The sequence below is a fragment of the Sordaria macrospora genome, chromosome 1, assembly GCF_033870435.1.
Source record: "Sordaria macrospora chromosome 1, complete sequence".
NCBI lineage: Eukaryota > Fungi > Ascomycota > Sordariomycetes > Sordariales > Sordariaceae > Sordaria > Sordaria macrospora.
Genome location: NC_089371.1, coordinates 8382089 through 8403288, shown reverse-complemented (window position 1 = coordinate 8403288; position 21200 = coordinate 8382089). Strand labels below are relative to the sequence as shown.

Here is a 21200-nt window from a genome sequence, read left to right as displayed (position 1 = left end):
GTACGCAGCTTCGATTACGCCTTTAGGGGTAATGAAGAAGACCTCGACAGTATCATTCCTCCTACTGACTGCTGCAATACGGCTGCGCATGGCAGCCGAGTAAGGTGCAAATGTTTTAGCTGCAAAGGTGTCTCTCCAGCTTTGGCCGTCGTTCACCCATTGCTTTCCAGAAAGTTTCCCGTCCTTGCTGATCCATAACACGAACATCCTTTCTGACCTGGCCGTCACCGCTGTAATGAAACTTGACGGGTCTGCGCTTCCCTGTGGTGCCAGCTCGTACTTATTCCAACCGGCTGAGTCTCCCTCGTAGAAGTACATGCCTTCAATGGCTCCCTCAGGCGTGACATACCATATTTCTTGGTGGCCTTGTATGCGGGACACCACAGCAATACCGCCCTTTATAGAAGCTTTGACAGAGTCACGAAATGTGCCATCTATCTCCAACCCAGTTAAGGAACCAGACATACTCCACCCAGTCTTCGTGTTAGGTTTGGTGTAACAGCAGATAGAGCCGTCACAGCGGATACAAAAGGTATCAGTGCGCTCTTCGTTACGCTTGACAGCGGCAATGGCTCCTGGAATAACTGCGCCCTTCGTAATTTCAACGTAAGTGCTTGGTGAGCCGAAGGAAGTGCCTTCTGGTACTTCCGATGAACCAAGGTCAAGCGAGCCTGTATTACTCCGGGTGAAAACCTTGCTGAGGACCTGCCACTGGGGCGAAACCCAGAAAGTTTCTGGCATCTCGTAGTTGCAGACAACCGAGGCAATGACACTGTTGGCGGCGGTTGAGGCTTTGTCATGGTTACCGCTGGTCGTTTGGCAGTTCATTTTCCATCCGAAGCCTGTGACCTCAACATGGCCGTCGAAGACAGGGCCACTGATGCGAGTGGGTGGGTTGGAGTGGTCGATGGTGCGGACAACCCAAAAGTCATCGGTTGCCTCAAAGTCCGTGATCCAGTGATATTGCATCCAAAAGTAAGGGTAATTGGCCTGTCCCCATGAGTTCTTGCACAGGACACGCTCATTATCATTGTCCCAGGCAACAGCTACAACGGCATGACCACCCCAGCTTGAATCTGGCTGCGATTGATGAGGCTTGTCAAGGGCTTTGAGAGTCGCATATCCTTTGTTTTCTTGGCTCATCAGGGTCGGCAGAGCCAGAGTTGTCGGTGGTGAAGGTCTTCCAATAGTAGTTGAAGCCGAAAACGACAGGATAACCCTCATGAATCGACTGCTTGAAACGAGTGAGCGTCATTATGCCCACTGCTGCCTTTTCCTTGTCATTGAACATGTCCTCAGTCGCATCGTTGTGATCTGGGTCCAAGCGACAGTATTCGACGGCATGCGTGTGTTTGGCGTTCACGTAGGCGGCATCGACAGGCAGATCGTTGCAGCCGAGCACATTGTTATCTTCAAACAGCCAAGGGTCGGAGTCTCAGACGCTATACCCAGAAGGCTAATAGCTTTCATGGCCTGGCGAATTTTGGTCGCGTCGTCCTTGACGCTGGAAGGTCATTGCTTCATGTCCTTGTTGTCGGCCATGGCTTCAAGAGCACGAGTGTTGTAGCAGATGAAGTGACGGGATGGGTCAAGCGATAGCTTGCCAGGGCTCTTGTTGGCAACATACCAGAGAGCGGCGGCCGTGGTATTGCCGACACATGAATCAGTGTCCATTTGATCATAGACAGGGGCGTTGGAATAGTGCCTGGTTAGGTCGACGGACTTTGTTTTCTTGGGGTCCCATCCCGATCCGAGGTAGTAGTATGGCTTATCGTTGGGGTCAGACCCGTCTGGGAGATATCCTCGGTTTGGGGCGATGAAAGGCATGTCGAATAGTGTCTGGTAGTAAGGGGAAGGTAGAAGAGCAAGTTATGTGTAGGTCGAAGTGACTGTGTAGCGATGATTGCGATAGTGATCTGGTGCAACTGAATCAGTCTAAAGCGTTGAAAGTGCGAACAACACTTCTTATTGACCACGAGGTTGCATACCATCACATCTTCCAAAACCTTGGACTTCCACCCAACAAAAGTTGCATTGTAAAAGATACGATGCTTCACAATCGATGGTGGCGTCTGGGTGTTCTGATGATAATGAGTGCGGTACGTTCCGTCCAGACCAATCCAGTAACACCTAGGGCAGTATCAACACGCTTCACATGGCTGGAAGTTTTCTTGTCAGAGAATATCTCCCAAAGTAGGCTTTCAGCTGTGCAAAACCCTCAACTATTGAAATGCGTGGCGGTTGTGCCCATGAAGGAATTGGATTGCGCACTCAGAGGTGGGCAGGCGCAAAGCTGAATAGCATCCCCAGGATGTTGAGGGTTGTTACGGTCTCCATGACGGTACCTGGATAGGTACTGCTTTCTGCTTAGTGCACGGTATATCCGAGTGTGGTTGTGGTTTTGCTGGGCTTATGGTCAAGCCGTGTCCGTAATTGGTGGATGTGCTGAGCAGCAAGTGATCTAGATTCGGTGCAAGGAAGAATGTGGCTGGCGGGATGTTGTGCAGCTGGCTGATCCTGGGCAAAACCGTTGACATTTGCTGTGCGGCTGATGTTGTATGAGGCCTCATTCAGCTGGTTGGTGTGGCGATGGTGGTGGTAATGGATGTATCCAGTAGATGGACACTGAAACCATCTCCACGCCTCTCTGGTGTCCTGTTAGATCGCATCGAGGTCTGGTCCCTTTGGCTTTGGAGAAGGGGGCGTGTTGACGCTCTTGTCAGTGTTGGATCCTCCTCATTAATATCATGCATGAAGTGCAGGAACGACGCATATCAAGTGAGCCCGCAGACCCGGTAGCAACTTTCGAAGAACAGGCAGGCATAGCTATACTGCTGCGTACTAGGTATCTCACAGCATCGGCACCGAAACCTCACCAGTACCGGCAACCACCCGGATTATTCCAGCGGGGTGGCAGCAGGGTCTTACCTGGCACATAATCAATGTCGCAGTTCATCATGCCAACAATCCTCGTGCACGTCTGCCTTCTGCGTGGCCAACCAATATGGTGTGCGAGGGCGACGATAAATGAGCCCAGATCCACGGCATTGGTGATACGGTTTTTATAGGGCGCAACTTGGTGAGGGGGTTCGACCCCAACCATGGGCGGCTGAGCTTTTTGACTTTGGTGTTTTCGAACTTCAAAGACTAAAGAAGGAAACAAAGTTCGGACGCCCTAATGGGGAGAAGGTCTCCGGTCTTCGGATATCTACCTAGGTAGTTACAAATGTAAGAAGGGAAGGAATGACCAGAACATATGCAGTAATCCCTCGTAGATAGGAACGCTGGGTGTCTAAATGAGGACCGTCTGCAAACATGGCAGGAACGTCTTGTCTGGCTGTATTTCCAAGAATCAAGCTGAATGGCAGCAAACCTCAACTTCTCGAGGTTTTCATCATCTCCTCGCTCATCTTGTTTCCCAACTTTAAGCTTTGATTATGGCCAAAAACGCCCAGCATCTGGCAGATATTTCTGCCAAACAAACATCTGCAAGAAAACTGCTTCCGACACCTCAACTGATATCCGAAACCTTGGGTATCTTCACCCTCCATCCCTCTCGTTACCTCCACTGGCCCCCAGAACCCACGGCCTGTTCCCATACCGGTCTCTCACCCTTTCAATGTCCTCCGTTGTCACTTTCAGGTATTTTGCATGCCTCTTCAACGCGTCTCTGGCTGCTTCTCTATCCATCACTTCTTCGATCGGAGGGTTGTCTTCGAATAGCACATCTCGCCTATCGGCCAGCGCCCCCATACACTTCAGGTCGTGACTATGGAGTCGAGCTTCCAGCTTCGCGAAATTTATGGTGGGGCCCATGGTATTCAAGAGGAAGCCCTCCAAGCCCACAGTTTTGAGATTCAGCCAGCTTAATGGGTATTCCCCGATCGGTCTGGCGCTTTCTCTTTCATAGCTGGACGGGTGAGGGCGTTTAGCGGTAAGAGAGAATCTGACCTTGGGGTCGGAAGATCGAACAAAGCAGTAGCGAAATCCGAATCTCACCGTATTAACCTCCTCACTCGGCGAGTCAGGCCAATCGGGCTCATCGCTCATTTCGACTCTTTTGTCTCGTTTGCTCAAGAATCAGGGTCCAGTTTTCATCGTCGATGTCGCAGAGCCGAGAATAGTAATGCGGATGTGGCCCATTTTCGCTTTGGTGATCTCGGCGTGGACTCGAAAAACGGATGTAGCACGGGCGATAGAGTATGCTTCGGCGGGAAGAGGGCTGATTTGAACTTGAGGGCGTTCATGGTCTTGGCAAAAGGTTGAGGAGGCTCGAGACATACATATGCACAGTCGGAGATCGTCCCCCCACGGCGGGCCGAGCTTATCATCGTCGGGGGTCATAGCGGTTTGCTCGATAAAATCAAGTACACCGTCGACAACATTGATAAGGTCAGACAAGCATCTCCGAGAAAGTAGGACTGAAAGGTATTTGATCCAATGCCAATGGTACCGTCATGAGAAATTTTGCGGTTGTGGAGAAGGAACTGCAGCACGCGGGACCGTGGAGCTACTGAGAGACTGCTGGGCTGGGGAAGCCAGAATCTTTCGTGCAGACCAGAGCTATACGCCCCGGTGAGCAAAATCTTTCCGATTGGACAGAGTTCATGTTCCACCAGATGCTCATATAGCTGACCAGTTTTTCGACAGATCTCTGCTGACGCAGCTTGCTCGGGCAGTGTCATGATGTAGACATCACAAAACCGAACACCCTTCGGGGAGCATATAGCTTCCGCAAGTGCCTGGGGCTCCTCCTCTTGCCAGTCAGGACAAAGAGTTAGGATCCGGGCGCTTGCAAGCGGGATACCGCCGGCTCGGGGGTCATCTTCGAGTACCGACCGCAGCACATCTGCCGTAAGACCAGCAAAGCACGCCCAGTCCAAAAAGATTTCGTCACGGTATGCCCATCTGAGAGGCTGAACGGCGTCCTTCCATGCCACTACCTTATCCCTTTGTTCCTTCATTTCACCCCGGATGAACGAACAAAATGATGTACGTTCGCCGATAAGCAAACGTGCTTCGTACCTGAACAGTTCTGTCCAAGTCACCTTAGCCCAGCTCGCTACCATATTGGTACAATCCGTCGTCCACTCTTGACGTCTTCGTGGATGGGTGAGGTTACCCGGGGGCAATCTGACTGGTTGTTGCGAGGGATCAAGGCTCCAAGATACCCCTGGCCAAGTTTCTGTTCAAAAGTGTCAGCGCGCTGTGATGGTCTCGTCAAAGACTCTTTCACGATGTAGTAACTATGGTAATATCGCAACACGTAGCGTTACACCTACCCTTTAATGCCCCAACCTCTAAACGGGAAGCAGATGCTACTTCTCGCATTTTGTTATCATTCGAGGGCCCCACATGTATCCCGTGAAGAGACCACACAGGCAACGACCACCCGGTCATCAGGTGCTTAAGCTTTTTTGACCGCCGTAGTGCTGGATCCAGGTCACACTCCCAGGTCGCAAGACGGTGTTTGATGTCGACCGGATCTGTAACATTGATGAAAATAACCGACATGCCAGCTTCATCGCCATCTTTTTCCTTGGGATTTGGTATGATAGGCTTTGAGTGACAACCTACAGGGCAATTGCCCAGGGTCTCGTCCGCAGACAACGGAAACACACGCTCCCCGAAATGCTTCCATCCCGCAAAGTGCGAGTCGTCCATCAGCGACGCAGACCCAACACATAGACATGTGTGTATAAAGGGGAAGCATGGCTGCTCTTCATGTTCTGACGGCGGGCTCCGCGGCGGAAGAGGGTAACCGCGGCGGGCATAAAAGTGAGCCCCAAGCTGTAATTCAAGAGACAAGGGGATAAGGTTGGATGGGTCTGAGAAAATCCTTCGCAGAAGCAAGACGATGGACTCTTTGGTTGTGCTTTCGTATGGGTGTGGACAACAGATACCACCCAGACTTCGGTAGTGGCCATCCAGGCAGGCAATGGCGTAGACGTGGTAAGGAGGGAGGTCGTGATCTCCAGGATGGAATTCGGACGCGGGAGAAATGGCTATAGCCTGCTCAGGCACGGGAGGGTCGGCCATGGTTCAGCACGAATTCAAAAACAGGGACTTTCAATCATACAAGGCGGCCGTTTTCTCCCAAGTGATTGATTGATTGCTTCCACTAATGGCTTGCAGTGAGCACACGCAAGCACGACAAACCCAGATTTCTCCCAAACGTAGGTCAGGTATTCGCTTTACCAACCAACGCGTCCAGCCACCCACCCCCATGATATACTTTCCAAGTAGTCGGTTATAATTCGATAAGATTCCAGAACCCCGGCGACGGCTCACGCCGCCGCACCGCACATTTCCCAACTCCCAAGACAGCTTAAGGTAGATGACTATCGCACCTCCCTTACTGCGTAACGATGCTCTTCCCAGCCAAGACCTTGTCCGCCGCCTCGTCCGCGAGGGCAAGAATCTTACCAACCTCATTTCTAGCCATCCACTCCGCTTGCTCCTCTTCGTTCACACTGTTTGTTTTTTTGCCAAATATTAGCTACCATCACTTCCTCAACAAGTCAATCGTCAGAGGTTGTAAAACTCACATAACAATTTGCGAGAAAAAGATAAACACCCTTGAGTACGCAATCAATAAGTTCACGTACTCCTCAACCACTTGTCCATCAACGTCCCTCTTCTTGCTGCCCTTCTCCGCATTTGCCTCCACGCCGCCATTTTGTTGCTCCCCGGTGGGCGTCCCCGTCTCGCCGGCGGGATCCAACTCAAGCACATCACCATCCCCCCGCACAAGCTCAACCTGGCCCTTCATAATCTCCACGCCCTGTTCACACCTCGTCAAAGCATGATCCAGTGCCTTGGCGAGCACGTCGGCCACGCCAGAGCTGGAAGCGCTGGTGATGCAGTCCCCCAGGGTGTTGGCGTGCTGGTTGAATTGGAGGAGCTTGGCGGCGAGGTTATTGAGGGTTTTCAGGGAGGGGTTTGAAGGGTAGGGGTTTGAGGGGTCGGGCTTGGAGTCTGTGTTTGAAAAAGAGGCTGGGGGCGGCAGGAGGGTCTTTTCGATTAGTTGCGAGGTGGAGCGGGCTTTTTCGGCGATGGTGGAAGCGGTGGCTGCTAGGACGAGGGGCTGCTGCCTTGTCGATGATGATGATGATGATGATGATGATGAGAATGGTGAAGATGATGATGATGATGGTGATGTTGAAGACATTTTACTGGTGGTGGTCCGATAAAGTGGTTTTATGAGAGCTTTTTTGAAGGTGGTTCTGTGTGATGTGTGAGGCGGTAGATGTACTGTTGGAACTCAGTGGGCGTGTTGTGTTGGAAGCTGTCTGTCGTGTTTTGCGAGGTGAAGGAAAGTTAGTGGCTGTTGAGAGTTGAGTGGGTTTGTAGAGGTCAGTTGACCGGGACGAAATGATGATGGTTTAAGGATTTCTTGTATCGTTGAAGTTGACGTGAAGTTGTTGCCTGGACCCGAGGCGCTGGATAAACATGCGTGTGTTGAGTGGATGTCGGTCCCAGGGAAAGTAAAATGCAGTTTGACCTGGGTGGATCGCCAGATTGTAAGCATACGGTAGTGCTCAAAAGACTTCAATGTACAAAGTGTGATTGATTGGTCAAAGAAGGCTACCTAGTCTGGGGAGCGGGGAACCCGGGTTTGTACTTCGCCAGGTTGCTTGAGGTACAGTACTTTCCAGGTCCTGCACGGTGCCTGCACAGGCTCCTGTAGGCTCACGTTCGTACTTGTGTACTAGGTGAGCAGTGTGCAAAAACGGGCTGCAATGGACCCCTTTTACAAGCCTTTTGTGCTCAGCCCACTCGCCTTAACAGTATGTGCAGCGTGGGGCACAAGCGCTGAGGACAAAAGCGCGGGGTTCCCTGTTAACGTCGGCAGTCACTTCGCGTGGGGGTTAGGTGGGTTCGGGTTCGGGTTCGGGTTCGGGGGTGATGAATTGCCCTATGATGGAATGTGATATCTTTCGTTGCATTAAGGATTCCAAGGGTGAGAAGTAGGAAATATCGGAACAAGCGGACGTGGAATTTGAGAGTTCGTCAGGAAACGAGTGCTTTGCTTCTTTTGGTGAACAAGCCATTCCTTGGAGAAGACGGGTGTGTCATGTCCGATGCATAAAAAACCCTAACCCCCCGTCGTGGTTGCTGATTTTGAGTTGGAGCATCCTGGCCGACTCCAAGAAATTGATTTGGGGGCACGCGCAGCTGCATATTGAGAGTCTTCAATTTTGGAGGTCCCAAATCAGAAAATGCAGTGACGAGATGAACGCCTGTTTTTGGTGTCTGTTCCTTTTTGATCTTGTTTGGATCGGAACAATTCTGCCCGTCATTCGCTGTGGTGCAAAATTGCAGGTGTTAGTCAAAGTCTTGGCATATCCAATTGCAACCCGAATCAAGCCCCTGAATCGTGGGTCATTGCCCCGTCGGAACATCGAGGACACTCTTCGATATTTCATCACACAAATTACTTGCTGATGTAGGACACACTTTGATTAATCTGAAAACCCTCCCAAACCGTTTATCATTCTTCAGTTTTGTACAAGGCTTGTGCAACACATACCTAACAATCGGTTAACGGGAGACGGCCCGTCATGCCATGTGGCTGCTGACCGTCTGACGTTGTGTTATGTTGGAGCTTTGATCCTTCCTTTTGCTGGTCGTGGAATTCTCTGGTTTTACACACGATTCTACAATTTCCTTTTTGGGGGTCAGTCACTACCTACAAAAGAAGGCAAGAGCGAACTTCAGACTTGTTGCGCGTGCGAAACCGTGATATTCCAATTTCTGTCTCCCGACTACTAACAAAGAGTCATCGTGTAAGGAATGAACAGCTGGCCAAGCTGGTAAAACACGAATACGTCATTAACAAACTGAAAACCACCTCTCAATCTTCAAATCTTCCCCCGGTGCAAAACATCGCACTCTCATCATCCTCTAAGCTTGACGCCTAAGCGCGGCAGACAGTAGCTGGAACGCCCAGGCCAAAGTTGTTGCATTTACCCGAGCCGCACTGCTGAACGAAGCGCCAGACGTAACCGGTGGGGTCGGTCTCGTAGATGGCGTCGAAGAGCTGGCCCTCGGTGGTTCCGAGAGGGGAGATGGCAAAGAGGTGAGCCTTGTCAGAGCCTGACGTGGGATTTTCTGTTAGTATTTGTCCCTCTTTTGACTGGCCGATGTGATTTGTTGAACTTGAAAAGGAAGGAACCTACAGTTGAGCTCGTTAAGGATACGCCAGCCGCAAAGCTGGACGCCGGCAGGGCAAGCGACCTGGCGGGTCTCGACGGTGACCTCGGTAGGGGCACCCTGAGCGGTGGCGGCGAGGGCCGCGATGGCGACGACGATGGTGTTGAGGGCAAACATTTTGGTTGATTGGTTTGGAAAGTGAGGGTTTGAAATGTGAGTTGTTGGCTGGTGTAGATGCTTGTGAAGTATGTGATGATGAGAGAAGAAGAACTGTTGTATCGACGAAGGTTCCTCGGTCTTTATAGACTTTGGACATCCAGCAGTCGTGAGGTTCAAGACTGGCATTTTGCGCAGTTGAGTGCTGGATGATACCGAATCTGTCCATATCATGATCCTTCGTGTTGGAAAAGCCACATACATCACACCGCCATGATGTTGTTGAGAATGTCGACCAACGGACCAACAGACTCAGGGTGAGCAGCCGACTTCTACGCCTCTCGGTTTGGCGACCAGAATCATCCTCACCGGCTTCAATGTTTCCTAATTGGGCGAAGAAGCTGACACACGCCCAAGTATCATGGTGAGAGCCATCGTCTCGCGTGGGTTGCTGTTCAACCTCTTGACTAACTGTTCTCGTGAACTCAGTGTCTCATCGGCGGTGGGCGCTGCGCACTTGGGTACAGACGCGATGAGTGACGCTCGCTGAATTAGCCTCAAAGCATCGACCATGTCCTTGTTTCTATGTGGCCAATGTTGCCGCCGTCGCTGTATTCACGATCCTCCCCGGACTCCCAAGTTCTGGTTAGTCAGTCGCGTATCCGTAATTTTTCAGAGAGATATGGTTTTATCTCTCCAACCCCTTCTCCATGAATCTAAAGACATCCACTGATGGACATGGCAGTTTATTCCTTGCTCATTTCGCCGGTTGGACCGTTGCCTCCAAAGCACAACCAAACTTCCGAGACTTTGGGTCCTTGGACCTCAGATTTCCGAGGCCTTGGCTCAGCCCTGTTCATATTGCCTGCCTAAGCTGCCACGTGCTGTAAATTGCTTGACCGACCAAGTAAACTCTTACTCCGTCCTATGGCTGGTGACCCGTCTTTGGAAGTTCATTGGAAGCTTTCGGCTCCAGGCGCCTGGGACACCGGCTGTGACCTTGCGGCCCGGTAGTTGACTGGTCGGTTTTGGCCATGGTTGATTTGGGCATGTCCAAGTTGGGTAGGGCTGAGCCGCAAGCCTCGAGGGGGGGATCATGTTGATGTTACATAGCAGAATGACAGAATCCTTCCTGGCAGAGTACGTAGCAGGCCGGTCACGCGGGGAGAACCTCGTTGGTAGTTGAGGCTAAGTATTGGCTTGCCGTTCTCGGTAGCATTACCGAACGTGAGTGAAGGCTTGGAGACTTGGGGTTGATGTTGTTCGGGTACGGTTCCAGAATCCAGTCAGCTTATCACCGATGTTTCTGTACAGGTTTTGAATACTCGCCAAAGTCCCCAAACAAGCATTTATGCCGAGTTCCTCTCCAAATGGACCATGACTGCAGTGCCCAGAAGCTACCGTCACCAACACCAACAATCCTCAACTCGCGAAGTACATCGCAGGGCGTGGGGTGCTCATACTGTTCAGCATCCTTATAATCCAACTTGGAACATATCATTCTTCCAACAGCGATGAGTCCTGCCCAAGCCACTGGCCAAGCCAGCACCAACGTGTACCGGCAAAGTTCAGAGTTTGGTTCGGTGTTGTGTACTAACTTGAATTCAATGTGACAAAGTTGTCGTCGAGGACTTGAACGAAAACTGTCACGTTACACCAGTACTATCCAAAGACCATCTGAGCCTGTCAACCCGGCAGCGCCGCTCCTCGTGGCTTCATTGCGCCGCAGCGGCGTATTGCGAACCAAGTTACCGGTGTTAGGTGGTGCTCAATGGTTGTGTGGGGGTAGTACTTGCGCGTTGTACGTAATGTTTGCAGAAAGGACACTGTGTAAGTGATGTTACACCTCGATCTCTGAATGAAGATATTCGGATGTGAACTACTATGGTCTGTGAACGTCGTTCGTCAAAGTTTCCGATGGAGTTGCAGTTGAGAATCGGGATTGGGATGACTTACACGCGGTAACGTAAATTACCGTATCGTGAAGATGCGTATAGCACGAGGAATATGAAAGCATGACCCCCGGATCGTCCTCAACCGGCTAAAAACCGAAGTGTTCATTGTGCCCATAGTACTGCAGCTCTGCTCGGACCAAAGACCGCTCCATGAATCTCGGTTTTTGCACGCATTCCTTGAGCCGTGCAAACAACTTGACAAATCTCGAAGGGGTGTTGTCTCGAGAAGGGCGAGGGCGGCGGTGAAAATTACAAGCTGGGCCCACGAACCAACAGTTGACACAACTCCACTGTTGCGGCTCGCCCGGGGCTTCTGTTTAGTGGAACTGACGCACGCCAAGACTTGGGGGTTCCTGACAGGGGGCAGCCAGGCCGGCTGTCGTTAAGGAAGCGGTGATACCCGGCAATATCGTCCATTCAGACGCTGGCCTCCACGAGCACAAGATGACTGCTGCTGTTGGGACGCGATGGTCTGCGTGCTGGAGATGCCATATCATAGCGTGGAAGTGGTCTCTTTCAAATCGTGTTCATTAGCGTGTATTATTATAACCAACTTGGTGTTGCGTAAGACAAAAACAGGAACAAGAACCCAGAGAACGCCTCATTGTAACCAGCAAGTCATCAACATGTCTGTTTCCTTTCAGATGAGGCCTGCCCGAGCAGCCTCACTTCCACCCTCCTCCAGGATGATCTCCACCTTCTGTTTTCCCTTACCGATGCTGCCCTCACCAACGCCCATTCTGCGCGCAACGTAGCGCTGGGCGATGACACCCACAGAGAGGCTCAGTGCCTCCTCCACCCACTCAGCGACCCACTCGCGGGGGTCGACACTACCGCTCTCGACGATGTCGCGAATCTCCTCCGGGACGCGCTCAAAGTCGAACTCCTCACCCTCGTCAGCACTGCCCGGGGTAAGGGGCGCGGCGGCAGCGTCTAGCCAGCGGATCCACTTGGCGGGAATGGACTGGCTGACAGCCGAGTACTGAATATCATGGATGGGATCGAAGATGTAGACGGCGAAGCAGACCAGATCGTCAGTCTTATCCTCGTCCAAAACATCAGATGACTCCTTCTCCTTCTCTGAAGCTGACGAGCCCGCAAAGAGCGCCTTGTCCTCCTTCACGCCAATGGCCTGCACCGACAGGAAGATGTCCGAAGTCCGAACCGGGTTGCTTTCGCGAGCGGGCTCCATTGCTCGCTGGCGCGCCGCCTCAATGCCGCCGTGGGCGGCGAAATAATCGTTGGCATAGCCCTCTGCGTTAGCCCGGCAGAGCTTGGTTCCCTCGACCATACCGTTGATGATGCCCAAGTCGCGAGGGATCTCGACCTGCCGCCACCACGGTCCGTCGCGCCAGCCGACTGTTGATGAACCACCGAAGAAGGAAGGCTTCTCGGACGAGTTGCGTGCTGTTGACTCTTGACCTCGCTGGATGACCAGGAGATCGCCGCCCTCGACCTGGGACATGACGCGACTAAAGACACCGTGGATGAGAGGATCGAGGGAGGGGTATCCGACGAGGTCGTGGGTTATGTGGATGAGGAGCCGCTCGTGCGACGAAATAGGCGGGGCGAGGGTATGAAGAATATTGGTGAACGTCGGGATGGCGCGATGGACGAGATCTTCTCCGACTATTACGAAGGATACTAATCAGCAATTGATTGCAATGACAGAGAGGAACATGACGCTGACGGGAGTGATTCCATCTGAAGGGCAAGACTTACCGAGGCCGCGCAAAGCGCCCACGTTACCGCGAACCTGGTCGGCCCATTTCTTGGCCTCCTCGTTCTGCTGAATCTCCTTGACGGCGGCTTCGGCTTGCTTGACAGCGGCAGCAGCAGTCGAGGCGGCAGTAGACAAGAAGCCTCCCCACCAGCTTCCGCCAGTGCTTGCAGCTGGTTGTGGCTTCTCAGCAGGCTTCTTCTCGGACTCGTTCGGATCGGAGCTTGTCGCGCTGGGTGTAAAGGTGCCAGTCGGGTGAGACGCGGTGCTCTCGACCGACTTTCGTGTGGGAGCGCCAGTGTCAGCAGCGGGAGGTGGTGTGTTGGTCGACGTGCGCTTCGCTGGCGAAGCTTTGGCGGCGATATCGCGAACGCGAGGGGTATGAGGTCTTTCGGGAGCTTTCGAGACAAGCTCGTCCTCTAGCTCAGCCAGAATATCTCGGTCGGCGGCATCGTTCTTGGGCTTAGCAGGTGCTCGCTTGGTCTTGGGTGTCGATGACTTCTTGATGGCAATGTCATCACCGATGCCCTCAAAGAGCTCACCAAGCTCGTCGTCGGTAGGGTCGGTCTTGGATCGTTTGGTGGCCATTGTGCTTGTTGGCGGGCGATGTACGTCCCGATGTTCTGTTGTGATGTCGAGGGTGGAATGATGTCCCCGGGTGGATGGGCGGGTGGATTCTATCGAGATAAGGGAGCACAGGGCAGTCCAGGGACGGGCACCCAATGCGTTGCAGGGACCAAACAGATTGGGTGCGGATTTGCGGGGTTGCACGAACATGTACCCAGGTACCTTTGCACCCTTAAACGGCCAGGTAAAAAAACCATCTCCATCACATAATACAGGATCTAAAAAGGGTTTGACTGATCCTGTCCGTCGATTCCCACACAATATTACATCTGGATACAATGCTAAAATTCACCGCGTGAAGCCCAAATGTAGCAAGAACCTGGCGATGGACCACACGACAACTGAATCGTCACTCTGGGCCTCTGTGGTTGCTTCTAGGAGGCGTGACGGGGTTGCTGGGGATCCACTTGATTCTTGCAGCCCTTCCTTCCGTTCTTGATGACAGCCTCATCATCACTCGTCAGCCTTATTGTTTCAGCGTACTGATGGAGCCGAGCCTGGGTCAAAAACCTGAACGTGATTAGGAAACCTCAATTGCCTGGCAGATTGCGGTGGCTCACTCAGGTTTTGCCCAGAGTGAATCCAACCACGCAGGTCGTGCCATGAATGACATGAAGCAAAAGACCGGCCAAGGTGCTGTTGATCCACAGTTGCAGGCGTGGATTTGTGAAGTGTGATTGGCCAGCTGTCTTATTCAACATTTGCTGGAGCATGTTAGTGGCCTTGTCGGCTGGCATGCAGCTGCAGTGTGGGTCTACCAGGGCAGTACTGACCACATGTACTCGCATGTGATTGGTCGTGGCTTATTCGGGAATCTGAACCACCAAAATTGACGTGAGGAAGAAATCTACTCAGCCGTCAAGTCACGGCCACTTCCCAGCCAAAAGTCAAGCAGCGAAACTGGAAGACGCCGCAACGTCTTCTCTACCTCTCGCCCACTTTGCTCGCCGGGAAGTTACACCATCCCACATACTCGTCAATTCAGATCACCCGTCTTCAACGCGCTTCCCTGGGTTTTTCTTCAGACGGTGCACACATTCACCAAACTGCTTGGCCCCGGCGGCTGGCACTAATACCGCCCATCCCGTCTCTGTACTTGCTTTTGCCCGTGCGTCCGGCCTCACTTTTCGCTCAACCTCCAACACCCGACAAACCTACCCAGTCTCAGGTTGTCTACTACTTCACACAACTCTGGCCAATCCTCTGCCGCATTCTTTTCAGGAGGAATTGACGACGAACAGCCAGCCTTGCCAGACAGCGAGCATTGCTATTCGGCATCTTTTCGAGTACAATCTTTTTCACCCAACCAGACCACACTTGCAACCCGCTGGGCACTGAGCGAACGCCAAGCCTGAGCGTCTTAGATCCAACCATTGACAAGCTGAAGCAAGCCGACTCCCTGACACGTTGAAAGGTTAGTGCATTTTTTTGACTTTTTCGCCTCACACTGGCAAGAGTCTATGTTCCACAACCGCCCAAATAGTGTCAAGTTCTCACTCTGACCAGCCGACAGCTGAGGCTCAAATAAGTCTGTGCAGTCCAGTCTGTCCTTTTGCTGCAGTGACTTACACCGGCTTTAACATGGAGCGCGGACGTGGCCGCGGCGGGCGCGCGACCAAGAAAATGCGTGGGACCCTGTCATCTACATCTCACCATCAACACCAGAACAGCCAACAACAGTTTAGCCAGCATAGTCAACAGCAGCAACAACATCAACAGCGCCCTATTGCTCAGCAGCACGAATTCGAGCATTCATTTCAGATTACACCCTTCAGCCAAGCCAATGGCTTTAGCAACACCAATACTGTAACTGGCACTGTTAACCCTTCCATTCCTGGCAGCAACTCACATGCGCCTCACCCCTCCTCCACCACCTACACCCCCTTTTCGGATCTGTCCACTCAGAATCCTCCATTCTCCTTTACAGCGCATTCGGAGAACAATCAACCACACCCTTCAATGCACGCATATCCGCAGATGCATGGGCATCAAACTCAGGGTCAACAATTCGAGCAGCAGCAACAACAGCAGCAATACCAGCAACAGGCCCATCAACGACCAGGCCATCAACGCGCTTCTTCAACCAGCTCCTTCCGAGGTGCTAGGAGCAGGCAAGTCGTTTATGCAAGCCATCAACAGCGCCGCACTGCTTCTCCAACCGCTCCAGATTCTACCTCTTCTTTCCGCGTCACTCCGCATAGTGATCGCATCATCCAAACCACTCCATTCACCTTTGAGGTCCCTTCGAACATTGCCATGCCTGCTGGCACATCATCAGCTCGCAAAAGGTCCAAGACCTTTGACTCCTCTCATGAAGCCATTGTTGAGCACGGTGAGGGAAACTCAAATGACAAAGGTGGCCACTCTCTTAGGAAGCGTCAAAAGGTCGATTACAACCAGGAGACAATTGAGGATGTTTCGGGCGCTCCCCTCACCAGAGTCGATTCGTTTATCAAGACTGCCGCCATACCAGCCACCCGTGGACGCCGGCGAAGGGGTACCCAAGGGGAGTCTGAGGCTGAAGAAGTCAAGGACCATGATCATACGGCCTTGCGGAACAAGCGGAGCAACAAGTCTCCGGCTCCTGCACGTAACTCATCCTCTCACCGGAAGCCAGCGTCTAAGAAACCAGCTACCGCGCAGAGCACTTATGTTGAGCATCAGTCAGACAATGACGTGCAAGACACCATCTTGGTTGGTGTCTCGATGGATGAGATACTTGAAGTAGACGAAGAGGTGGAGCAGTCCACAGTTCAAGGTGCATCCGCGGAGGATCAGTCGCCAAAGCCCAAGGGAAGCGGTGCTGTCTCTCAAGGTGAACAGCCATTGCCTCCCACTGCTGATGAAGCAGTACAGGCGCCCAAGGATGACAACATTGCACGCATCAGCAATGAGGATGAATCGACGCGAAATCCATCGACACGGGAAAGTGGTAACACCGCTTCTTCCAACAAAACCTCGACCAATGAGCCATGTTCACACCAGGTATCTGCCGCCTCGGACGAGATCGAGAAATCAGGTCCATCGGATCATCACCCAAGTCGCCAAAATCTGCTTCATGATGGGCATTTTAAGGAGGAGCCCACAGAGCAAGATGAAGCAAGCAATTTGCACTCCGTGCCAGAATTGATTCCACAAGCCCATCCCTCGCCACCGACCTCTTCTTCAAAGGTTAACTCTCAACCAAGCAATCGTCCGCCATCCCCACCTATCACCACACAAGGTGATGAGTCGGTTGCGGCAGCCTCGCCGTCGTCATCTTCTCAGATCGTACGACCTCCTAAGCCGGGTTTCCCTCCCCGCATGAAGAACCTCGAGAAGGTCTATAGTCTCGAGACACCTACAGCTGCTTCTCTGAAGCTCACGCCCTATGTGGACGACGATGTCACACACCCCGGCCCCTTCACTGAAAGGCTTGTCCTTGATCCTATGACCAAGGCTAATCCTACGCCTATACCGACACCGGCCACGTCACCGGCTCCCACGCCTGCACAAACGGTACCGCTCGCCTCGGCCGCCGTCCCAGAACCCACGTCTGCTGAACTCAATTGGGATGGGCGCCGCAAGCTGAACAGGGAAGAGTTTTACAAACTCTGGCGACAGGAAACGGCCAAGAGGGTGGCGAGTGGGCAACCTCGTATGTCGATGATGGAGTTTCAAAAGAACTACTACATTCCACGGCTACTGGAGGCACGGGCTGAGTCTGGAGGCGAAATATCGGAAGGACTCCCCCCAGTAGAGCCAGCTCCGGCATCGAAACTGAAGCAAGCATCTCGTCCAGCTGATGATATGCCGCCAACTGAACCTCCGACTGCCGCGCCTTCTCCCTCCGAGATGGTAGATGATGACGATTTGGCAACCGGATCTGTCGGCGATGATGAAGATGGACAGTATGTCAATGGGCCAGTGTTCGACTCCGAAAAAGTCGCTGGTTCTATCGAGCCCTTGGAGGTGGTCCGACAGCCACGGAAGCAGTGGTCATTTCCCAAGATCCGCAACGTCCAAGAGTTTGCAGATGCCTTGGAAGACTACCAGGACATGGACGATGCCACGCTCTACAAGCTGGCCGAAGCCATGTCTGAAACCCTCAACGTCTGGCAGACAGAATTCCGCGAGCTCAGGAAGGTTGTTGACGATGAGGATAATGCGGAGCGCCGCAAGAAGAACGATGTCTCGATCGTCAACTGGGAGAACAGGCTGAAAGCAGAGGATGCGCCGCATTTTCGTCGCCATTACGATGAACCCACCAAGGGACCGCCCGCCTTTGAACTCAAGGGTGTTCGCGCACCGAAGCCTTCGTCAGATGATCCCATCTACGAGCACCAAAAGGACCAGGATAAGATCATGGCCGCAGCATATGGTTTCAAGCACAACCCTCATGCCAACGCAGTTGGTAGGCAGAACATCGAAGAGCAGCGCTGGGACATCACCGAAACCCGACCTCACAGGAAAGGTGCTGGAAAGGCTGAACTTGCGGAAGAAAACGTTGTTGAAGGAAAGCGGGTGCGCAAACCCCGCAACCTCTCCGATCAAAGCAAGGACCCTAGTCGTGCCGGCACCCCTACCGGCGGTCCATCCGCTGTCGTCGGACGGCGTGGCAAGCGCAAGCAACTGGCTTCCAATGACGATTTGGTTGAGCCCTCTGATCAAACTCCGGCCCCGGAGATTGCTCCTGAGCCTGTAGTCCGCAAGAAACGTGGACCCAAGCCCAAGGCACAGGTTTTGGCGGAGAAAGCTCAGAAAGCGAAGGAGGAACAACAAGCCAAGGAGGCCCAGGAGGCATTAGAAGCCGGGCAAGCTGCTGCTGAGCCAGCTGAGCTAGCTAACAAGCTTCAGCAGGATGTGGAGCCCCAGATTGCTGAGGATATTCAGGAATCTCAGGATGCCTCACAGGTTTACGAGGCTGCCAGCATAGCACCTGAGGAACCCAAGCCTGCAGAGACCTGTTTGCCAGCAGAAAAGCCGAAACCCGGCCGCAAACGTGGTCGTGCGCCAGCCGCGCCCCCTTCAGTTGAGGAACCGCCTGCCCCTACGCCTGCCCCGATGGAAGCTGAGGAGGCGAAGACTAAGCGTCAGCGTCAGCCGAAGGTGACACTTCCTCCTGTGCAGGAGATCGCTCCGCAATCATTTTATAACAACTCTGTTCCTCTTGATAATGGTGCTCCAGAGCTGTCACCACCACAAGAGCAGCAGCAGGTGCAGAGGCCGTCAACCGCTTCGTCAGAGGGGACCAACAACACGGCCGGCACACCTGAATCCAGCTATTCGTTGCGGGATAAGCGGAAACGCAACTTTGCGCTCGAGAATGATCCTGAACTTGAGCCCAGGCAACAAAAGAGACCTCGCAACGCCGTTTCGGCTAAACCAGAGGGTCACGAGCCTAAGAAACGTGGCCCTAAGAAAAAGAACGCGAGTGTCACGAGCCAGCCTACCTCAGCACCCGCTCCTCCACCTCCAGCACAGGCTCCGCAGCAGCCTGTTGGAGGGTTGAAAGCCCCTGCCTTGTTCTTCAACAACGGACCACCCCCCATTGCTCCGGCACCTGGTCCTTCGCCCTTTATGCATACTTTCAACGCCGCTCCAGCCTTCCCACCCGGAGGTCCTCCGCCGCAGGTTCCCGCGCCACCGGCTATCACCAAGCCGTTGACCCGCATCAAGATCAAGAACCCCGGACCCTCGTCGATGGGTCCTGGTTTCGTCCATGTACCTCCTCCACAAGCAGCTCCTCCGGTCAATACTGGTCCGCATCCTACCTTGAAGGGTCCAGGTAAAGCACCTCGGGCTCCAAAGGCGGTTACGCCAACCCCACCTGAGCCGGTCGAGCCTCCAAAGATGATGCCCAGTGGGTTTGCTCTGGCCAACACCACGGAGCCGGATAAGCCATATGCTGAGATGAGCAAGTCGGAGAAGATGAGCTATTCCATGAGAAGTAAGTACCGCCACTCTGCCTTTGATCAATGCCTTCGTAAGCTAACAGAGACCTAGGACGGTGGGCTTCAGGTGAGATGCAAGGGGCAGTTGAAAAGCGCCGTACGACATTGGCCAACAAGAAGGCAGAAAAGGCGGCAACCGGCGGGCCAAATGGTAACGAGCCGGGCATAATGTCGATGAGCCAGACACCGGATCCGGTTTCCGCCGGCCCCTCCACTGGCGCCTCGGCTCCGACAACACCAAGCATGGGTCCCACCCACACCGGGCTGCTGGCTTTGCCACCCCAACCCCAGAACGTTGCGGTCTCTCAGGGCCATCACCAGGTGATGCACAGCTTCCCCCAGTTGCCACCACATATCATGCCTCCGCAGCATATGCCTCCCCAAGGGATGCCTCCTCAGTCGATGCCCCCTCAACAAATGCCCCATCAGTCCATGGGTCCCCATTCGATGGCTCCGCAGCAGCCGATGCCACCGATGGCCCAGATGGCACAAATGGCACCAATGCAGGTATCACAACAGGGTCCGGGTCCGCATGGACAGGGACAGCAGATGCCGCCGCAAATGGCTCCGATGCCCCCGATGCATCAACAACAACAACAACAGATGCAACAGATGCCCCCATTCCAGCATCAGTATCAGCATCAACAACAGCATCAGCATATGCCGCCTCAGCAGCCCATGCAGCCGTTGTCGTACCCTTACCCTCCTCATCATCCTAATGGGCATGGACCCATTGCTTAGGAGGCAGAGGCTATTGACCCCCGGTTGATGTAGCGAGTTACACGGGATAGGAGATCAGGGAGATGAAGACTGGATGTAGGAGGACTGGATGATAAGTGGTAGAGACGGATATACCCGCAAAGAAGAGGATATTACTTGCTTTTAAGGATATCAGCAGGTCAAATTCGGTTTATAGTTTAGGTGTTTTATTTTGGCTATATGGATGCATGATAGAGCTGCAAAGCTCTTGCTCGCATCTGTTTTGAGTTCCTTGGTTCAACTCGGAACTTTAGGGCGGACAACGAAGTAGGAAAGACAAAAGGAAGGAAGTGAACGGTCACGGACATAGATAGAGATGCATTTGGAACTGGAAAAGGGCATCATTGCACTACTAGCATTTCAGGAAGAAGGAAAAGGACTGTGGCAGTCAACTGACAGTCAAAGGGGTGCATTTACTCGTGCGCTCGGCGTTTTCATAGCCTGAGTTGCTAAGCTCAGGATGTTATTGCATTGGCAGCGGATAGTCGTTTGCTCTCTCACAGCATGGTTAGCGCTTTAGATGCCTACATAGCATTCGAATTGAGGTAGCAGTCAAGAAAGGGATGTTTTGACAATTATAATACTTTCAGTGGTTATGTGGTGTCGTGTTTGCTCATCATCATTATCATCATCATCATCATGTTTTTTCTCTCGCTCTGGACCAATGGGGAAGGAGCGAGGGTCTGATTCGGGGAAAGGGCAGTTGTACCTCTGTTAATGAGGCCCAGCCTAGGTACAGTACGTAGGTATCTTGCGTGGCATATGACTCTCTACTACTCTTCTCAGAGAAATTCTTACCAGGTTACTTGTCACCATGGATAGTTCCTGCCGCATGGGTGTTTATGGTGCCCGACCGGGGACTGGGGCAGAGACGTTATGGGTTTTCTTTAGGAA

The 21200-nt window shown here is 52.9% G+C and overlaps 5 protein-coding genes across 5 annotated transcripts; 1 reads left to right on the top strand and 4 right to left on the bottom strand.

The window, feature by feature from the left end:
* Positions 1–1512: 1512 nt before the first annotated feature.
* SMAC4_00558 (uncharacterized protein) lies at positions 1513–1827 on the bottom strand (the record flags this gene model as incomplete). Its single annotated transcript, XM_003351963.1, has 1 exon — positions 1513–1827. The coding sequence occupies one exon, from the start codon at positions 1825–1827 to the stop codon at positions 1513–1515; it is 315 nt and encodes a 104-aa protein (XP_003352011.1).
* A 4258-nt stretch (positions 1828–6085) lies between these two features.
* Positions 6086–7914, bottom strand: SMAC4_00557 (uncharacterized protein). Its single transcript, XM_066089449.1, has 2 exons — positions 6549–7914; positions 6086–6473 (listed from the first exon to the last, which is right to left on the bottom strand). The coding sequence occupies exons 1-2, from the start codon at positions 7169–7171 to the stop codon at positions 6356–6358; spliced, it is 741 nt and encodes a 246-aa protein (XP_065945896.1). The 5' UTR covers positions 7172–7914; the 3' UTR covers positions 6086–6355.
* A 1006-nt stretch (positions 7915–8920) lies between these two features.
* On the bottom strand, positions 8921–9333 carry SMAC4_00556 (uncharacterized protein; the record flags this gene model as incomplete). Its single annotated transcript, XM_003351961.1, has 2 exons — positions 8921–9099; positions 9183–9333. The coding sequence occupies 2 exons, from the start codon at positions 9331–9333 to the stop codon at positions 8921–8923; spliced, it is 330 nt and encodes a 109-aa protein (XP_003352009.1).
* Positions 9334–11777: 2444 nt separating this feature from the next.
* SMAC4_00555 (uncharacterized protein) lies at positions 11778–13817 on the bottom strand. The gene is made up of 2 exons (XM_066089448.1): positions 12990–13817; positions 11778–12896 (listed from the first exon to the last, which is right to left on the bottom strand). Exons 1-2 carry the CDS (start codon positions 13762–13764, stop codon positions 11908–11910), a joined length of 1764 nt encoding a protein of 587 aa, XP_065945895.1. The 5' UTR covers positions 13765–13817; the 3' UTR covers positions 11778–11907.
* A 1420-nt stretch (positions 13818–15237) lies between these two features.
* Positions 15238–20872, top strand: SMAC4_00554 (uncharacterized protein; the record flags this gene model as incomplete). The annotated part of the gene is made up of 1 exon (XM_066089447.1): positions 15238–20872. The coding sequence occupies one exon, from the start codon at positions 15238–15240 to the stop codon at positions 19597–19599; it is 4362 nt and encodes a 1453-aa protein (XP_065945894.1). The 3' UTR covers positions 19600–20872.
* Between the last annotated feature and the right edge of the window lie 328 nt (positions 20873–21200).